Source organism: Psittacula echo, assembly GCF_963264785.1.
Source record: "Psittacula echo genome assembly, chromosome: 1".
In the NCBI taxonomy this organism is placed as follows: domain Eukaryota; kingdom Metazoa; phylum Chordata; class Aves; order Psittaciformes; family Psittacidae; genus Psittacula; species Psittacula echo.
This window is the reverse complement of record NC_137735.1, coordinates 1833747-1853087: the sequence shown is the minus strand read 5'-3', so window position 1 is coordinate 1853087 and position 19341 is coordinate 1833747. Positions and strand designations below refer to the sequence as shown.

The 19341-nt window shown below is 56.6% G+C and overlaps 1 protein-coding gene across 1 annotated transcript; it reads left to right on the top strand.

Moving 5' to 3' along the window:
* On the top strand, positions 1 to 12605 carry FBXO41 (F-box protein 41; the record flags this gene model as incomplete). The annotated part of the gene is made up of 12 exons (XM_080627200.1): positions 1 to 722; positions 4137 to 4365; positions 5427 to 5506; positions 5628 to 5938; positions 6033 to 6298; positions 6716 to 6831; positions 7007 to 7159; positions 9628 to 9723; positions 10515 to 10633; positions 10979 to 11137; positions 11805 to 11920; positions 12543 to 12605. The coding sequence occupies 12 exons, from the start codon at positions 1 to 3 to the stop codon at positions 12603 to 12605; spliced, it is 2430 nt and encodes an 809-aa protein (XP_080483326.1).
* Between the last annotated feature and the right edge of the window lie 6736 nt (positions 12606 to 19341).

Here is a 19341-nt window from a genome sequence, read left to right as displayed (position 1 = left end):
ATGGCCTCGCTGGACCTGCCCTACCGGTGCCCGCGCTGCGGGGAGCACAAGCGGTTCCGCAGCCTCTCCTCGCTGCGGGCGCACCTGGAGTACAACCACACCTACGAGACCCTCTACGTCCTCTCCAAGACCAACAGCATCTGCGATGCCGCCGTCTTCCCCTTGGCCGCCGACGGGGCTCTGCTGACGCCGGCCGCGCGCAGGGACTACTTTGAGAGCACCTCCTTCCAAGGCAAGGACCAGCGCTTCGCCTGCGACCTGGTCCCTGCCGAGGAGCTGGAGCCGGCGCCCTCCTCCTCCCCATCGCCGCGCTATGTCCATGAGATCGAGATCCCGCTGACAGAGATCTTCACCCGGAGCAAAGCCGTGGCGCCGGCCCCGACGCCGCCGGCCGCTATGGACAGTGCCTATGAGGAAGGCTTGGCCCGCCTGAAGATCCGCGCCTTTGAGAAGCTGGAGGTGGACAAGCGGCTGGAGAAGCTGACGGAGGAGGTGGAGCAGAAAATCGCTTCCCAAGTGGGACGGCTCCAGGTGGAGCTGGACCGCAAGAGCTCGGAGCTGGAGAAGGCCAAGCAGGAGAGCCTGAGGCTCAGCAGGGAGAAGCAGGAGCTGGAGGACCGGGCGTCTGAACTGTCCCGTCAAGTGGATGTCAGCGTGGAGATGTTGGCCTCCCTCAAGCAGGACCTGGTGCAGAAGGAGCAGGAGCTCACCCGCAAGCAACAGTGAGTCCTTTGCCCCATCTCCTCACTGAAGGGTGGGGGGAATTCCATTGGAATGGTGAACCCTGAGGAGCCCATCACCGAACCCTCAGACCAAGTGCTAGGGCACAATCCCTTTGGCAACATCCATCGGCATCATCTCTCATCAGGTTTTGCATCTTCTCCCATGCAATGTCCACACAGACCTCAGGTCTATAGCTTGGTCACATCATGCCAGACCTTATCCCAGAGCCACTGGTGCCCCCAGGAAATGGCCAGGCACATGGGGATGCACATGCCCATCCTGATGCCCAGCAACACAGTGGTGGCCATGTTGCTGCAGCCCACATCTAGCACCAAAGGATGTTCTCCCAAAACCCTGGGTCATCCTCTCTGGTTCCACAGCTGAATTATCCAACCCTATACAATCTGAGGAATCCCATTGACCAGTCCCATGGGGCCACCTTGGCCATCCCTGATGCAGGGCTTTTCTCCTAGAAAGAAGATGGGATAGCCCAAAGAGCCCAAATAGACCTCCATTAGCTGTTAGGACCATGGCACTGCCATCCTCATTTTCATCCCATGTTCCCCACTCAACACCCCCTTCCCATCCAGTCCTGCTCCTGAGTTCCCCTCTGGTCAAGCACTGGCTCATTTTGCCCATTGTTGATGCTCAAGCAAACCAGACCGTGTTCCTCAGGGGTTTCTTAGCAAAGCTGGAGTTCTCCATAGGGTCAATGAACAGCACAGTGAGGGATAGTCATGGTCTTGTCTTGATCCCCACGATAGTCAGCATGTTCATGAATGGCTTTGACTCCAAAATGAGGTTCCCAGGACTTGCTGGTGGTGGGGATGGTGCTGGGGTGAGCAGTGAGGTGATGCTGGGGTTGGATGAGGGCAACACCTCTTGGTTTGGATGCATGCGAAGGCTCCTCCAGTTCCAACCCCTGCCACGGGCAGGGACCCCTTCCACTGGAGCAGCTTGCTCCAAGCCCCTGTGTCCAACCTGGCCTTGAACACTGCCAGGGATGGGGCAGCCACAGCTTCTCTGGGCACCCTCACCGGGGGGAATTTCATGCACCTTGTTTGGTCCGTGGTGGACCCTGGGCACCATTGACACAAAAACCTTGGGTTTTATGCCCAAAACTGCCTCTTGGACCTCCCTTTTCTTAGAGAAACCCCTTGCCTGTCCTCATCTGTCCCCAGACTCCTCCAGCCACAGCAGCAGAACCAGTTGCCAGGTTGCAGAGGGAGCATGAGGAGACCTGATGAAAATAGACTCCTTTTCCCATAAGTGGGAAAACCATTTCCATCAGCAAAGCCGGCTTCACCCTTCCCAGATCAAAACATTCCCAGCCCTGCCAGCTCCAAACCACCACGAGCCCCTTGTCCCCATGGGATGCTTCTTGCTCCTGGGCTCCGTTTGCTTTGCCAGGAGTGTTTTTCCACCCGGTCCATGGGGGTGAGAGATGCGGGTGATAACCATCAGCATCACCTTACACGCTGTGCCAGCACCTATTTGCCTTCCAAATCCCCTGGGGCCCCGTGCTGGGAGCCTTCCCAAATCATTCCCGAGGAGCTCCCAGGTTCACCCTGCAAATGGCAGGTTGGGGGGCAATTAATTAATCATTAAATGGCAATTAATGGCCAGCAAAGGGAATTATGTCACTAAGGGCTGCTCCCTGCTTCCTTCACACTCCAGTGCAGATCGGTGTGGCTGGGGGTGCACAGTTGGGTGTGCATGGTTGGGTGTGCATGGTTGGGTGTGCAGGGTTGGGTGTGCAAGTTCGGGTGTGCATGGTTGGGTGTACAAGGTTGGGTGTGCATGGTTGGGTGTGCATGGTCGGGTGTGCATGGTTGGGTGTGCAGGGTTGGGTGTACAAGGTTGGGTGTGCATGGTTGGGTGTGCAGGGTTGGGTGTGCATGGTTGGGTGTACAAGGTTGGGTGTGCATGGTTGGGTGTGCATGGTCGGGTGTGCATGGTCAGGTGTGAATGGTTGGGTGTGCATGGTTGGGTGTGCATGGTCGGGTGTGCAGGGTTGGGTGTGCAGGGTCAGGTGTGCAGGGTCGGGTGTGCAGGGTCGGGTGTGCAGGGTTGGGTGTGCAGGGTTGGGTGTGCAGGGTTGGGTGTGCAGGGTTGGGTGTGCATGGTCAGTTGTGAATGGTTGGGTGTGCATGGTTGGGTGTGCAGGGTTGGGTGTGCATGGTTGGGTGTGCAGGGTTGGGTGTGCATGGTTGGGTGTACAAGGTTGGGTGTGCATGGTTGGGTGTGCATGGTCGGGTGTGCAGGGTCGGGTGTGCAGGGTCGGGTGTGCAGGGTCGGGTGTGCAGGGTTGGGTGTGCAGGGTTGGGTGTGCAGGGTTGGGTGTGCAGGGTTGGGTGTGCATGGTCGGGTGTGCAGGGTTGGGTGTGCATGGTTGGGTGTGCACAAGACAGACGTAAGGAGCTGTGTTTGTGCATTTTCAGGGGTTCATGGATACCAAGAGAAGGTGTGAGAGGGGTTGTGCACGTGTGTGCGCACCATTGGCTGTGTGGGTGGTTTTGGGTGCGTATGCAACCAACTGTACATGTGTCTGCCTGTGCACGTGCATCGGGGTCTACATCTGCATTCGTGTTTCCATGGTGCTCGTGCATGTGGGCTGGCTCTGTGCATGCATGGGGTGCACTTGGGGGGGTGCACGGTGGCTGCGTGTAGGTGCTGTGTGCACCCTAATGTGGGCACACAGGGTGGGATGGAGCCACATCAGGTCAGGGAGCTGCTGGCGCAGCGTCCATCCCAGAGCTGGGGGTGGTTTGGGGCTGAGTTGGGTTTAAGGACTTCAGGCTGCCCTTAAGGTGTTTTCTTTAAGTCTGCCCCAAATAGAGGCCATGCTCCTCCATCATCCCACCACACCGTCATAGGATCCCAGACTGGTTTGTGTTGGAAGGGACCTTAAAGCTCCTCCAGCTCCAACCCCTGCCACGGGCAGGGACCCCTTCCACTGGAGCAGCTTGCTCCAAGCCCCTGTGTCCAACCTGGCCTTGAACACTGCCAGGGATGGGGCAGCCACAGCTTCTCTGAGCACCCTGGGCCAGCGCCTCAGCACCCTCACAGGGAAGAGCTTCTGCCTAAGAGCTCATCTCAGTCTCCCCTTGTCCTCTCATCACCCCCTTCCCTCCACTCCATTGCACTCAAGGGCCTCCAGTCCTGGGAGCAACGCCCACCCCAGCAAAGATGCTGAGGATGTCATCCACCCCCGAAACAAGGTGGCAACATCCCCCTGCCTGCCGCGAGCATCCCTTAGTCCGTGCCCAGGACCCGTCTGCGCTGACACCGGCTGATGACGAACGGTCCGGAGGCGCACAAGCAGGCCCCTCCTCTCACACCCAGGGATGGAGGTGCTCAGCAGGGATGTGCGGGATGGGCCCGGGGTGTCACCCGCTGCTCCCCCCGCACAGGGAGGTGCTGCAGATCGACCAGTTCCTGAAGGAGACGGCGGCCCGCGAGGCCAACGCCAAGGTGCGGCTGCAGCGCTTCATCGAGGAGCTGCTGGACCGCGCCGACCGCGCCGAGAAGCAGCTCCAGATCATCAGCAGCAGCTGCGGCACCACCCCCAACGGCAGCCTGGGGCGCTGCGGAACGCCCGGCACCAAGGCCCCGGCCCGGGCGCTCCCTGCGCGGGCACAGGTAGCCCCGTGCTGCGGGCGGGCGGGCGGCTCCTGCGGGGGATGGAAAGGGCTGCGTGGGCAGGGGTGGGGATGCCCGTGCGGTTGCCGTGGGGAATGGACGGCCATAGGATCATAGAACAGTCAGGGTTGGAAAGGACCTTAAGATCATCCAGTTCCAACCCCGCTGCCATGGGCAGGGACACCTCACACTAAACCATGGCACCCAAGGCTCTGTCCAACCTGGCCTTGAACACCGCCAGGGATGGAGCATTCACAACCTCCCTGGGCAACCCATTCCAGTGCCTCACCACCCTCTCAGTAAAGAATTTCTTCCTTAGATCCAATCTAAACTTCCCCTGTTTCAGTTTGAACCCGTTACCCCTTGTCCTGTCACTGCAGTCCCTGATGAAGAGTCCCAACCGGCCCTGGGGGGGATTCGGAAGGGAGGTTTCTTCTTGGTGGTTTCCGCGGTGAGTGTGGGCAAGGTGAGGGGGGGATGCTGGGGATCACAGAATCATGGAATGGCTTGGAAGGGACCTTAACATCGTCCAGCTCCAACCCCTGCCACGGGCAGGGACCCCTTCCACTGGAGCAGCTTGCTCCAAGCCCCTGTGTCCAACCTGGCCTTGAACACTGCCAGGGATGGGGCAGCCACAGCTTCTCTGGGCACCCTGGGCCAGCGTCTCAATAAAGAATTTCTTCCTTATCTCCAACCTGAACTTCCCCTGTTTCAGTCTGAACCCGTTACCCCTTGTTCTGTCCCTACAGTCCCTGATGAAGAGTCCATCCCCAGCATCCTTGTAGGCCCCCTTCAGATACTGGAAGCTGCTCTGAGGTCTCCACGCAGCTTCTCTTCTCCAGGCTGAACAGCCCCAATGTTCTCATCCTGTCTCCATATGGGCAGTGCTCCAGCCTCTCATCACCCTTGTGGCCCTCCTCCGAGATGCTCCTCTGCATCCCATTTGGGTTTAGCCTCACCCCAAACCACATCAAGCCCAGGGTGCATTATCAGGGTTGTCTCCTTTGACTGCACCACCATGGGTTTCACCACATTGGCTCTTCTTGTCCATCTCCCCACAGAGAGATCGGCACCCAGGGCCAGGGGTGGCCGTGCATGGTCCTTATGGTGTGCCCAACCAGCGCTCCTCCTCCAGCACCGGGTGAGTGCCCACCCATTGCTCCTGATTGGAATTCTACCGGGATGCTCAGGTTTTGGTGGGCACCCCGGGAAGGGGACGCACACCCTGGTGAGCGCTGAGGTTGAGCATCTCCATCCTCCAGAGCCTCAAGCCGGGCAAAAGCCGTATCACAGAGCTCAGGCTGCTACGACAGCGACAGCGCAGAGCCGTGCCCCACGGATGACACCGCGGACGGGCACCCCTACCCCACGCGGGACGGCGGCCGCGGCTCGGGGCTGCGCCGTCAGGCCATCCAGAACTGGCACCGCCGGCCCTACCGCAACAGCACCGAGGGCGAGGAGGGCGACGTGTCCGACGTGGGCTCCCGCACCACCGAGTCCGAGGCCGAGGGATGGGAGCCGGAGGCGCCCGGATCCGCCTCATCCCGACCCACCGGTAGCTGCCGGCTCACGGGTGAGGTGCAATGGGGTCTGCTGGTGGGGTGGGAGGATGGGAGGTGAGGGATGCAGGTGGGTACTCAGAGCATCCCTTCGTCATCCTCCAACAGTGGCCACTGATGGATGTCCCGCAGCCAGGACCGAGGGGGCCGGGGGCAAAGTGGGGCGGCTGGAGAGGGGCAGCCCCGGGCACTCCAGCGAGGTGATCAGCCCCGAGATCCTCAAGATGCGGGCAGCTCTCTTCTGCATCTTCACCTACCTGGACACCAAGACCCTGCTGCGGGCGGCCGAGGTGTGCAAGGACTGGAAGTTCGTGGCCCGGCACCCGGCCGTGTGGACGCGGGTGCTGCTGGAGAACGCCAGGGTGTCCTCCAAGGTACCAGGGATGGGATGGCCCTGCCTGGGAGAGACCTTTCCTCTAGGATCATAGAGCGGTTTGGGTTGGAAAGGGCCTTAAGATCATCCAGTTCCATCTAGAACGGTGGAGCTGAGCAAGCGTCTCGCTGGTGGTGATGGTCGTGGTGTTATGGTCATGGCCACACACAGCTGTGTGCTGGCACCAGTGGCTGGATGTGTTGCATGTTCACATGTGCATGCTTGTGGGCATGGCCTCACATGTGCACGCTTTCACGTGCTTTTGTCATACATGTGATTTTCTTGCACCCGGCCTTGCATGACCACATACGTGTGTGCATGCAGAAATGCCTGTACATGTGTGCATGTCCCAGGGATGGGTGGTTTGAGCCATGCTCAGGGCATCCCCCATCGGTGACGGCCACCCCTGTCCCCCCAGTTCCTGGCCATGCTGTCCCAATGGTGCACCCAGATGCATTCCCTCACCCTCCAAAACCTCAAGCCACGGCAGCGAGGGAAGAAGGAGAGCAAGGAGGACTACATGAAGAGCACACGGTGAGTCCTGGGCATCCTCCCCACACAGCCGGAGCCACTGGTCCTCAGGGATGATGATGCTCTATGAGTCCCAGCATCCCGTTTCCACCGATGGACGTTCAGGGACTGGCTCCTGCTGTGGGTTTTGGGTGTCCTGGAGCCACAGATCCCCTGATCCTGACTCTATTCCCACCAGGGGCTGCCTGGAAGCGGGGCTGGAGTCCCTGCTGAAGGCGACGGGCAGCAACCTGCTCATCCTGCGCATCTCGCACTGCCCCAACGTGCTGACGGACCGGTCGCTGTGGCTGGCGAGCTGCTACTGCCGGGCCCTGCAGGCGGTCACCTACCGGTAAGGGTGGTACCAGCAGCCCCCCTTGTTACCCTGGGGTCCTGTGGTTCCTTGGCTGGGAATATCCATGGGATAGGATTGTAGAATCATGGAATGGCTTGGGTTGAAAGGACCTTAAAGCTCATCCAGCTCCAACCCCTGCCACGGGCAGGGACCCCTTCCATTGGAGCAGCTTGCTCCAAGCCCCTGTGTCCAACCTGGCCTTGAACACTGCCAGGGATGGGGCAGCCACAGCTTCTCTGGGCACCCTGGGCCAGTGCCTCAGTAAAGAATTTCTTCCTCATCTCCAACCTGAATTTCCCCTGTTTCAGTTTGAACCCGTTACCCCTTGTCCTGTCACTGCAGTCCCTGATGAAGAGTCCCTCCCCAGCATCCTTGTAGGCCCCCTTCAGATACTGGAAGCTGCTCTGAGGTCTCCACGCAGCCTTCTCTTCTCCAGGCTGAACAGCCCCAACTTTCTCAGCCTGTCTCTATACAGGAGGTGCTCCAGCCCCTGATCATCCTCGTGGCCTCCTCTGGACTTGTTCCAACAGTTCCATGTCCTTTTGATGTTGAGGACACCAGAACTGCACACAGTGCTGCAAGGGGGGTCTTCACCAGAGCAGAGCAGAGGGGCAGCATCCTTCTACCTGCTGATGTGCTTGAACTCCTCTGCTTCCCATTTCTATTCCCTGTCAGAACACAGCCCATCAGGCCAAGTGTGAAGGACCCACCTTTCCATGTCCCCAGAGCAAGCTGTCCTCCCAACTCTCATCCTCTTCTGGCATGTTCCCATGCAGGTGTTTCCCTTCCAGCTCCATTCCCACCATCCCGGTACCATTCCCACCTCATCTGGAGTCATCAGCGGGGTCTTGGTGAGGGGACACTGCTTTGTGTTAGAGAAGGGTGAAGAAGAGGTGCACCAACACCAGGCCCCAGTGAGGTCCTACCTGACTGCTACCCCTTGAGGAAGGCTTCTAACAGGGAGAAGAGACCTTGGGGTCCCTCTGTCCTTGGAACAGCTCTGCCACAGGATTGCTAAGACCCAGCTTGAAGACCTTGCCCAAGATCAAAGACACCAGGATCATGATATAGGTCCTGAAGGAGGTCCTTGAGGAGAGATCTTTGGCTGCTCCTTGGTCTTGGCCACCTCCAGAAGAGGCTCTTCCCCCAGTGGAGATGGGATTTACCTTTCCTATACACTCAAGAAGGATGATCCTTGCTCCCCTGCACCACGTAGGTACCCACTTGGTATCCATTTGACCTGCAGCTGATGGGTGCCCTCATCCAGCCCAGGATGGAGACTCCTTCAGACATGGCTCTGATGGGGGCATCCCACACCATAATGCAGCCCAGTGCTGCTGGGTTTGACCCCAAGACTCCTCCATCAGCCCTTCCAAGGGCATTGGAGCCGGCTCAAGTTCTCCTGGCACGTTGCTAACCTGTGACTGACTCATGCTCTGATTAACCCAAACACAAGGGGCTCTTGGAAGCTTCTTCAGTGGAGACATGTGGAGCGCTCCAGATAACACCCATCGCCTATTTTTAGGCTTGCCTCTAGTTCTGAAGTGGGTCATCTGGAGTCGGGAAGTGTGGCCTTGGTCTTCAGGAGGCAGCTTCATGTGGTGAAACAGCCTTTGGGCTGGTGCCATCAGGATGATGCTCTCCAACCCCTCTCCTCCACTGACTTGGTGCTGGGAGCCAACAGTGAAAGCTCCTCTGAGGCAGTGGCACCACTGCTGGGTGGGCAGGCAGCACGCCTAAACCTGCACCTCCACCTCCATGGAGCCAGCAGCACCCATGAGGTCTCTTTGATACCTCCAAAACACAAGGAAGACCCTACAGATGTGGTGGCACAACCGCAGAGCTGGTACAAGGCCATGGAGTTACCATCCATCAGCTGAAACATCCTTAACCACGTCCTGGCACCTTCCCCATCCAACCTGGGCAGGTGGAGAATGAATCCAACCCAATGGGACCTGCAGGGATTTGCTCTGCAAGGGTACATGGCCTGGCTGGCTCAGTTCCATCACTTGACACCTTTGCATCTGGAAGACCTTGACCTTCACCTTCAACTTCACCTTCAACCAACAACTTCACCTTCAGCCTTACCCCATCCCCAACCTCACCTTCAGGCTCACATCAACCTCACCTTCAACCAACCATCTCACCTTCAACCATCAACCTCTCCTTCAGCCTTTACCTTCAGCCTAACCTCATCTTCAACCTCACCTTCAGCCCCACTTTCAACCTCACCTTCTTCCATTCTTAGTTGCCATTCCACATCCATAGGCACAATTCCAGACAGAAATGCCTCCAGCCTTCCCGCATGGATCGGTGTTGGGATTGTCTGACCATGGGCTAGGAATAACGACCAGATTTGTACCTCCAGGTGCAGGCAGATGCAGCATCACAGAGGCTGCAGACACAGCCCCCAGGGCAGCATCACTGCCAGTGGGGGCCACCACGTGTCCTCTGTGTTGTTCCAGGAGCTCTACGGACCCTGTGGGTCATGAAGTGATCTGGGCCCTTGGAGCAGGCTGCAGGGACATCATCTCCCTCCAGGTCGCACCTCTGCATCCGTGGTAAGAGTCATGTTAGGAGGAGGCCGGGCTGGAAAGATCCAGATTTGCTGGGGGGGGAAGCTCCTTGAGGCCAGTTTTGGGGACCAGGATCTCAGCCCCATCCCTCCCTGTCCTGGCTGGGAGCTGTTGGGTATAGACACAACCCTGATGAGCCAGGAATGTTTCCAGGGCACTGCTAACACCAGAGATGAAAGGGGAGCCGTGATGGGTGACACTGAGCATCAAAGGCTTATCTGAGCTCCTCACTGCTCGTGTAACAGCAGCCCGGAAGGGCCTGGATGGCTTTAAACATCAAGTTGCTGCAAAGGGAGATGGCTGCAGTTGTTCTTGCCTTGGAAAAGCATTTTGGGGGGATAAAGATGCTGGTGGATCCCCACCCCACAACGTCTCAGTGCTCAGGGGTTCATGGAACAGAGCAGGTCACCTCCATGCCATGGGGCTTGCTCCGGGGCATTCTTCTTGTCCTGGGATGGTTGTTGCAGTGTCATATCCCCCCTCAGCATGGATCGAGGTGTACAGAGGAGGGTGTCTCCTGGCAGGAGAATCATAGAACCATGGAATGGTTTGGGTGGAAGGGACCTCAAAGCTCCTCCAGCTCCAACCCCTGCCACGGGCAGGGACCCCTTCCACTGGAGCAGCTTGCTCCAAGCCCCTGTGTCCAACCTGGCCTTGAACACTGCCAGGGATGGGGCAGCCACAGCTTCTCTGGGCACCCTGGGCCAGCGCCTCAGCACCCTCACAGGGAAGAGCTTCTGCCTCGTGTCTCATCCCCATCTTCTCCCCGTTCCCAGCCAGCAGCCGACGCGATTCAGCAACCGCTGCCTCCAGATGATCGGGAGGTGCTGGCCCCACCTGCGGGCGCTGGGTGTCGGAGGGGCAGGATGCGGTGTCCAGGGACTGGCTTCCTTAGGTAGGAGCAGCTCTGCTCGGGGGGGGCAAGGGGAAGGGACCTTGCTGGGGGCAGGGTATAACCCTAAGGGATGCTCCATGGGGACTTCTATGAGGAAACCCACCCCAAGAACCATGCGTGCACGCTGCCCCTCCTTGGTGCCACCCATCCCTTCTATCACCCCTTTCCCATCAGTGGCCTCATCCCTTCCCTGATGGAATCATAGGATCAGCCAGGTTGGAAAAGCCCTTTAAGCTCATCCAGCCCAACCATTCCCAGCACTGCCAAGGCCACCACTAACCCATGGCACCGAGGCCTCATCTACATGGGTTTGAGAACACTTAGGAGGGTTCTTTGTCCTTCCAGCCCGAAACTGCATGCGGCTTCAGGTCCTGGAGCTGGACCATGTGGCAGAGATCAACCAGGAGGTTGCAGCTGAGGTCTGTCGAGAGGGGCTGAAGGGGCTGGAGATGCTGGTGCTGACCTCCACGCCGGTCACCCCCAAAGCCCTGCTGCACTTCAACAGTGAGTAGCAATGCCAGGGATGGAGGCAGAGCATCGTCCATTGGCCAAAAGGCCATCAGGTATCCAGATCCATGAACCAGACCCTGCCTTCCTGCCCACCCACAGCACCCAGTGCCAACAATGGAAGGTGATGGAGCTCCATGGTGGAAGGCATCTAAGAGGGGATCCAACAGATCCCTGCCAAGGATGGGTTAAGAAGAGCTGATCTTGCTTTGGGCTGTAGGAAGATGGAGACCTCAATGTCTCCATTGAATGAAGAACCCAATGCCTGTGGTACACCTGAGGTTCAACCTCATCCGGGTTTGGAGCCACACCATTTACTGAAGCTATTTGACAGGAGCTCCTGGGGAAAGAGGTCTGACACCAGCAGCAGGGTCTGTTTGAGGACTGTTCCTGGTGGTCACACACGTGGCTGTGGTTGGACTTGCTGGGAACCATCCTCTGTGTGGAAGAGGAAGGGTTTCCCAAGGTCGATTTGGGATAGGACAATGAGGGACCAGCTCATAGAGCACCATCCTCCCTACAGGGGTCACCAGAAACGGGTCTCCTCCATCTTCAAGGTGAGGTTTGCCCAGAAGCAGGAGGCCTTGAGGAGCACTGGGTGGGTTTTTGGGTCCATGGCATCTGAGCCCAGGTATGGAGACACCAGGCACTATCTGTACTGCAGGTGTGTGCCGGAACCTGAAGTCCATCGTCGTGCAGGTGGGCATCGTGGACTACTTCAAGGAGCCCCATAGCCCTGAAGCCAAGAAGATGTTTGAGGAAATGGTGAACAAACTCCAGGTAAAGGATGCGAGTCCCAGGTGACCCCCGTGTCACCAGCCCCAGGTCCCCTTGGAGGCTAGGGACAAACTCGCCCATTGCTGTAGTCATAGCATCATCGAGTCACAGAGTGGTTTGTGTTGGAAGGGACCTTAAAGCTCCTCCAGTTCCAACCCCTGCCATGCACAGAGACACCTCAGGCTGAGAGAGCTGGGCTGGGGCAGCCTGGACAAGAGAAGGCTCCTGAAGGGGAGACCTGAGAGCAGCTCCAGTGCCTAAAGGGGCTGCAGGAAAGCTGGAGAGGGGCTTGGGACAAGGGCCTGTAGGGACAGGCCAAGGGGAATGGCTTGAACCTGCCAGAGGGGAGACTGAGATGAGCTCTTAGGCAGAAGCTCTTCCCTGGGAGGGTGCTGAGGCGCTGGCCCAGGGTGCCCAGAGAAGCTGTGGCTGCCCCATCCCTGGCAGTGTTCAAGGCCAGGTTGGACACAGGGGCTTGGAGCAAGCTGCTCCAGTGGAAGGGGTCCCTGCCCATGGCAGGGGTTGGAGCTGGAGGAGCTTTAAGGTCCCTTCCAACCCAAACCATTCCATGATTCAATGATTCCATGTCCTCCCCCACCAACCCCACTCTTTTCTCCTCTTCCAGGCCCTGAGGAAGAGACCCGGCTTCTCCAAGATCTTGCACATCAAGGTGGAAGGAGGCTGTTAGTCCTTCAGGGAACCACAAAGCACATTCCCAGAGGCTCCGTGAAAACAAACCCACTGTCGCTGCTCATCCGTTGCCGGACCTGGAGCACGGAGACACCGGCTCATGCACAAAGAAACCCTGAACCCTTGCAGGCCTCAGTGATGGGTAACCAGAGCCTGTCCCCAAGGCCAGCTCATGGGCAAAAGGTGCTACTTAAGGACATTTTTGGCTGCCCAAAGAGGCAGAGCTTGTTCCTGGGAGGGAAGATGACTTCAAACCTCCCTTTGTGGCTGCTCATTGCCAAGGATCCTTGTTTGGGGAATGTCTTTCTCTTCAATCTCTGTTTCTGGGGGGGTTTTGGTTGGTTGGTGGTGTGGGAGCTGAGGATGGATCTGCCAAGACCCCATCGTTATCAGCATCACGGCTGGACCATCCTTATCCATCCAGGGGATGATGGAGGTTGGGTGGGAAGGGGCTGTTCCTCCAGAGGAAACGGTGCCCAGCATTCCTGCAGGATTTCCACTCGTTTCCATGACCATTTGTGTATCAGAGGGACACCCAAAGCTGGGATAACACTGCCCAGAAGCCAGCAGCCCCCACAGCACAAGCGCGGGTGGCAGAGCTGCATCTCGGGGCTGTAGGAGCCAGAGGACACCATGGAGATGATGGTTCCAGCCTCACCTCCTGCCCACCCAAACCCTCCTGCCAAGGCAATAAACCATCTCCAAAGTCCTCGTCCACCAGGAAGCACGGGTCATGTTTCTGTCCCCATCAGCATCCACCGGAGCTCAGAGCCCCACCGGAGCGCGTTGGTCCATGTGGAGATTGGGACTGGAATGGGACACCCACATTTGCCATCTCATCGCCTTCCTGAGCAGCCTGAAGGAGAAATCCTGGCCAAACTGTCCTGACATCCAAAGCCGCTGTGAAAGCACCAACCCAACTGCCCTGTAGATCCTTTACCTACGGCCACAGCTGGTTTTTAATGCTTGTTTCTTCTCCATCTTCTGCCTGTGAGGACACCATCACCCCCAAAACACCCTTCTTATTCCAAAGGAAAAGGCTTTGGGAAGGCATCCAGCGGGGTCAGGCGTCTCCATCCTCCACCCTGAAGGTGCCAGGAGGTGTCCATGCCATGGGGATACCCATCACAGCACTGCCAGCAGCAGGGACACATCAGCGCCCTGCAACCCTGAGCCCCAACCAAGCATGATTGGACCCAATGTGCTGAGCTGAGAGGAGCCAACAGAGAAAAGCAGATCTGTGGGGTTGTCCTCTTCTCTGGACCATCATTGGAGGGTTTGGTGCCTGTTGGTCAATGTGGATGTGAGGAGACAGCCCTTCGCAGGGCATCTCCCCTTCCTGGAGGTGATGGGTTGCCGTGGAGCATCCCCCGGGAGGATGAAGGCTGTGGACCCATCTTGGTACCACTTTCCTTCCTCATCTATGGCATGAGAGCTGCAGACCTCAGCTGAGGGCTCCCAGCGTGTGACAGCCCATTGGGACCCTGATAGAAACCAAACTGGATTCCAAATGAAGCTGGTGGTGGGCTGGAGGCCTCCAACCCCAGGAAGCACCTCAGGAGACCATTTCATCCACCCATCATCCCATCTATGCTGTCTCCTCTGAAACAGGGTAAGGTTCTTGGCCATAACCCCCTCTTTGAAGCACCCTCATTCCCCCTCTGTCTGCAGCTTTCCAGGAGAAGGCTGTTCCCTGTAGGGATAAAATGTGGGAGCCCCAAAACACCTGTGAGAAACCACCTTGTCCCATCATATCCCAATGGGCAGCATTGGATGAGCTCCCAAGGTGCCCACCACTACTTTACCTCCACCCCTGGAGGTTGGAACATCCATAATCCAGGGGCAAGAAGAGCAAGAGATGCCCCGACCAGCAAAAAAGAACCACCCAGAAAAGCTACGACCATCTGGGGACCATCCATCCTTCATCCCAGCAGCGTGGTCCCAAGTGGAGATGTTCCCATTGGAAACAGCGCAGAGACTTGTGAAATTCCCTTAAAAAGTAAGAAAAACCACAAAGTATTTATTTCTATACAGAAAAGAAGGAAAAGAAAAGAGTTTAAAGGCAAGTTCTATCCTCAGCATGTTTATACCCTCTATGCTTAAAGACTATCGCGTTGGAGAGTCATGGTTGAAGACTGAAGCTGGTTGCTCCAGGTTGGCTGTGCTCCCAGCACCTCACCTGGCTCCTCCAGGCCATGGGAAGGAGAGGATGGGATGATGGAAAGCAGGGGGAGATGTTGGGAACACATGGAGAACCCTTCAGTGCTCATCAGTGAGCTGGTGCCATTGGTGGCCATGGCTGGTGGATGTGGAGTGTTGGGTGGATGCGGGATGTCCCCATCCCATCGCTGCCATGAGGGTTTTGTGAGTTGCAGCAGGACAACCTCACCCAAAATTGGTGCTTTGGTGTGACCAGACCAACTCATCCCCCTCCCCTTGGGCTGTGATTCCCAAAAAGTCCACTTTCTGGCTTAGCAAAGCCACGTTTTTACCAAAATCCTGCGATGACACAAGATCTTGAGGTTTGAGGGTTGTAAGATGGAAAGTTGGGTTTTCTGCCCCGTTTTGCACCTTTTGCATTGTTTTGCACCAGGGTTGGGCAATCCCAGGCACAGCTACAGGTTGGGTGGAGAAGTGATTCAGAGCAGCGCAAGGAGAAGGACTTGGAGGTGCTGGGTGAGGAGAAACTGAACAGGAGCCACCGTGTGTGCAGTTCTGGTGTCCTCAACATAAGAAGGACGTGGAGCTGCTGGAGCGAGGGCAGAGGAGGTCATGGAGCTGCTGCGAGGGCTGGAGCAGCTCTGCTCTGGAGCCAGGCTGAGAGAGCTGGGCTGGGGCAGCCTGGACAAGAGAAGGCTCCTGAAGGGGAGACCTGAGAGCAGCTCCAGTGCCTAAAGGGGCTGCAGGAAACCTGGAGAGGGGCTTGGGACAAGGGCCTGTAGGGACAGGACAAGGGGAATGGCTTTAACCTGCCAGAGGGGAGACTGAGCTGAGCTCTTAGGCAGAAGCTCTTCCCTGTGAGGGTGCTGAGGCGCTGGCCCAGGGTGCCCAGAGAAGCTGTGGCTGCCCCATCCCTGGCAGTGTTCAAGGCCAGGTTGGACACAGGGGCTTGGAGCAAGCTGCTCCAGTGGAAGGGGTCCCTGCCCGTGGCAGGGGTTGGAGCTGGAGGAGCTTTAAGCTCTCTTCTGACACAAACCATTCCATGATTGCTTCCTGGGCTCAGATGGGTCTCTTCCTCCTCCTCCTCCTCCTCCTCCTCAGCTGGGATGAAGGGGGCTGGCACAGTGACCCCTGCATCTTTCCTGGTAGCTCCTCATTAGCTGTGTTGTTAATGGCAACGAGTTCATTAAGAGCTCCCTGTTTCCTCCACTGAAATGTCAGATTGATCCTTTCCCTGCTGCTTTCCCTATGGGATGCTCTGGCAACGCTGCCCATGGATTCCCCACACCCATCATGGGGTTTCAACTCCATTTCCTCTAGATATGATGGAGAAATTACTAAATCCCCTGGGAACGCCTTGAAATCAAGGTGCTGGTAGGGAAGGGACCGCAGCAGCGTGAACTCAACCCCATACTAGACCCTAGAGAAGCCCCGCAGTGCCTCTGCAATGACAATCCCCAGCAAAAGCCAGGGCACAGCCACCCAACATGGGCTGAGCATCAGTGGTGAGAAGCTTTAGTTCAGGGTCATGGTGATGGCCCCATCCGAAGGAGGCTGGAGCTGATGGTTCCTGCCAGCCTCCATTCCCATAGGATCAGTTTAGTGGAATTTTAATACTTTTGCAGTGAGTTCGCCCCAGATTTCCCCATTTGTGGCATAACCTTCACTTGAATTTGGGTACTGGGATCTCATGAGGAACACCACCAGCAGAACCAGCTTGGAGGTCAAATTTATCCCCAATCCATGTTTTTCTCAATGGGGTGTTGAGTTTTGCCCCCAGGAGCCGAGGATGCTCCGGGGACCAGCTGCCTCCATCCCTTTATGGGAGCAGGGGTGGAATGTCATGAAGGAAAGAGGAATCCTCACGCTGGCTCTGCCCAAGGAGGTTTTAAACCTCTTGATCAAAGAAGGCAGGAAAAATATCCCATGTCTTGCCATGAGACATGGTCCCAGCTGCCACCCAAGGAACATCCATGCGCAGTGGGCTTGGGTCCTCCAAAAGGCTCTAAATGCGCTTAAACCAGACCAAAACCCCCCTGGGAAGTGTTGATAAAGGCTCTGGATGTGTTCTGGTGGCTCTTAGAGGAGCTCCCACCCCAGGAGCTGGTTCCTCACTGAAGCTGTGGCTGCCCCATCCCTGGCAGTGTTCAAGGCCAGGTTGGACACAGGGGCTTGGAGCAAGCTGCTCCAGTGGAAGGGGTCCCTGCCCGTGGCAGGGGTTGGAGCTGGAGGAGCTTTGAGGTCCCTTCCAACCCAAACTATGCTTTGGTTCCATGATTTTGGGATGGGATACGTTGGGATGGAATAAAAGCTTTTGGGAGGAGTGAAAGGATTTGGGAACTGGTGCCAAATCACAAAATGCTTTAAAATACTAAAATCCAAGAGAAAAAGAACATGGAATGGGGAGATTTTAGCAACTGGACATGGTTTGTTGCAACCAAAGCATCACAAGTGGTGCTGATGCACGACATTCCCCACCATGGGAGGCAAAATAACCCCTGTGGTGGGTGGAACGATCCCTTCTGCCCAAGGAGAAGCTGCTGCACATCCTCCCTGGGATGACAGAGGAGGGAAAACTGGGATTGTCCGATCCAGCCTCAGGATCGAGCCCCGTGGAGGGCTGGGATGAGGCAGTTGGGGCCGGGGCCAAATGGGTGCAATGGTGTGGGATGGCTTTTGGCTTCTCTTGCTTAGAGATAATCAGAGGATGGAGAGAAATATATATATATGAGATATATATATATATAAAATCCAGGAATCACAATCATATCCCTAAAGCACCTCACGGCAGCAGCTGCTCTGGTGGTTTTCCAGCATTCCCAAAGGCAGCAGTTGCCTCCTGAGTTGGTATTTTTTTAACTCTATCCAAATTGAGGTCTATTTTAAGTCTTTTTTGCAGCCATGTGCCAGTGTCTGGAGAACCAAACGTCCCTTTTCCCCATCCCCTGGTCCTGCTAAACCGGGTCCTGGCTGCTAAATCCACTGGGAAGAGCGGTGGGGACAGGGAGTGTGGGGACAAGGTGCTGGTGGTGGGGGTGGCAGGAGACCGTGTCTTTAGCACTTTGGTTGGTACTATCACCTGTAGATGCACTTTGATGTTGTTGCTTTGACATTTGCCGAGTGTAAACCATGTGTATTTAAAGAATTCCAGGAAAACCCAAGAATTAACCCTCTTCCCAAGGTGTGTAAAGAGCTATTTTATGATTCGGTGTTGAATAAAGACTCTGGAGATTGAGGTAGGGCTTTCACTCTGCTCTGGCACCAAACCAGTGGGACCAGTTTGGTGGGGGGGCTTTACTGGGCAGAGTGGGGCCCTGGAAGTGTTCGGCTGTGGAAGATGCTGTCAGCCTGCAGGCAGCAGTGGGCAAACGGAGGGCTCAGAAAGGAATGAGAGGGATTCAGCTCCCATCCCAATGACCTTCGGCAATGGAGGGGGCTGATCTTGGACCACTGCAGAGGGAATAGGTGAGGTTGAACACTTTTGTGCCAGTTCTCTGCTGAAAAAGCCTTAAAACATGTATTTCTGAACAGACCTGAAGGAATAACACGGAAAAGGAGGACTGATTTTTGGTGGAGGAGGGCCCAAATAGCTGAAGGATTCCCAGTTCCCAGGTTATTTGCCATCCAGAGGGACCTAGATGGGTGGAAAAGTGGGACCATGCAAACTTCATGGAGTTCAACAAGGCCAAGCACAAGGGTGGGAGCAATCCCCAGCACAAACACAGGCTGGGGGATGAAGGGATAGAGCAGCCCTGAGGAGAAGGACTTGGGGGTGCTGGGTGAGAAGCTCCCCATGACCCAGCTTCAGTGAGCGCTTGAGCCCAGAACCCCCCCGTGTGCCGGGCTGCACCCCCAGAGCGTGAGCAGCAGCTCAGGGAGGGGATCCTGCCCCTCTGCTGTGCTCTGGGGCCCCCCCAAAGGAACCAGGAGGGTTTAACATAGAAGCTGTGGCTGCACTGGCTCTTCAGTACAAACCCCCACGTGCTGCTGAACGTGTTTCAGCAGAGAGGAAGAGCCACAACTGTCACATTAAGGGACATGCCCCATGCTCCCAATGTCTGTCACATGGCAGAGCTTTATGAACATTCCGTCATGTAACAGACCATCAACTTCCCTGATTAAATGAGATCTTAAAGGGCTGGTATCAAACAGATACCACATTTCTGCCACTCTCCTCTGTTAACACTTTCAACCTATCAGACCCAAGTTTCAACCTGATCCCCAAAGGAATTTTCAGTGGCAGACGGTCCCAGTGGCAGGATGCAGCTCTGAAGTACCATCAGCCCCACACGGCCCCTCACAGGGGCAGAGACAGACACAGCTACTGCTCTGAACCTTCTTCTAGGAAGGAAAAGATGGGATTTAAATGGACAGTTAAGTAAAAGCAAGCAGAAATGTCACTGAGCAACAGGTGGGAGCTCCATGAGAGAGCCCCTGCACAAAGGTAAATGTCTGGGAAGCACAGGGAAGCAGATCCTGCTTCCCAGCACAGAACCTGCTTTTAGACAGGGCAAAAACCAGTCTGAGAGGTTCACCTTGAACTCCAACCATGAGCTACCACCCTGCAGGGTGAA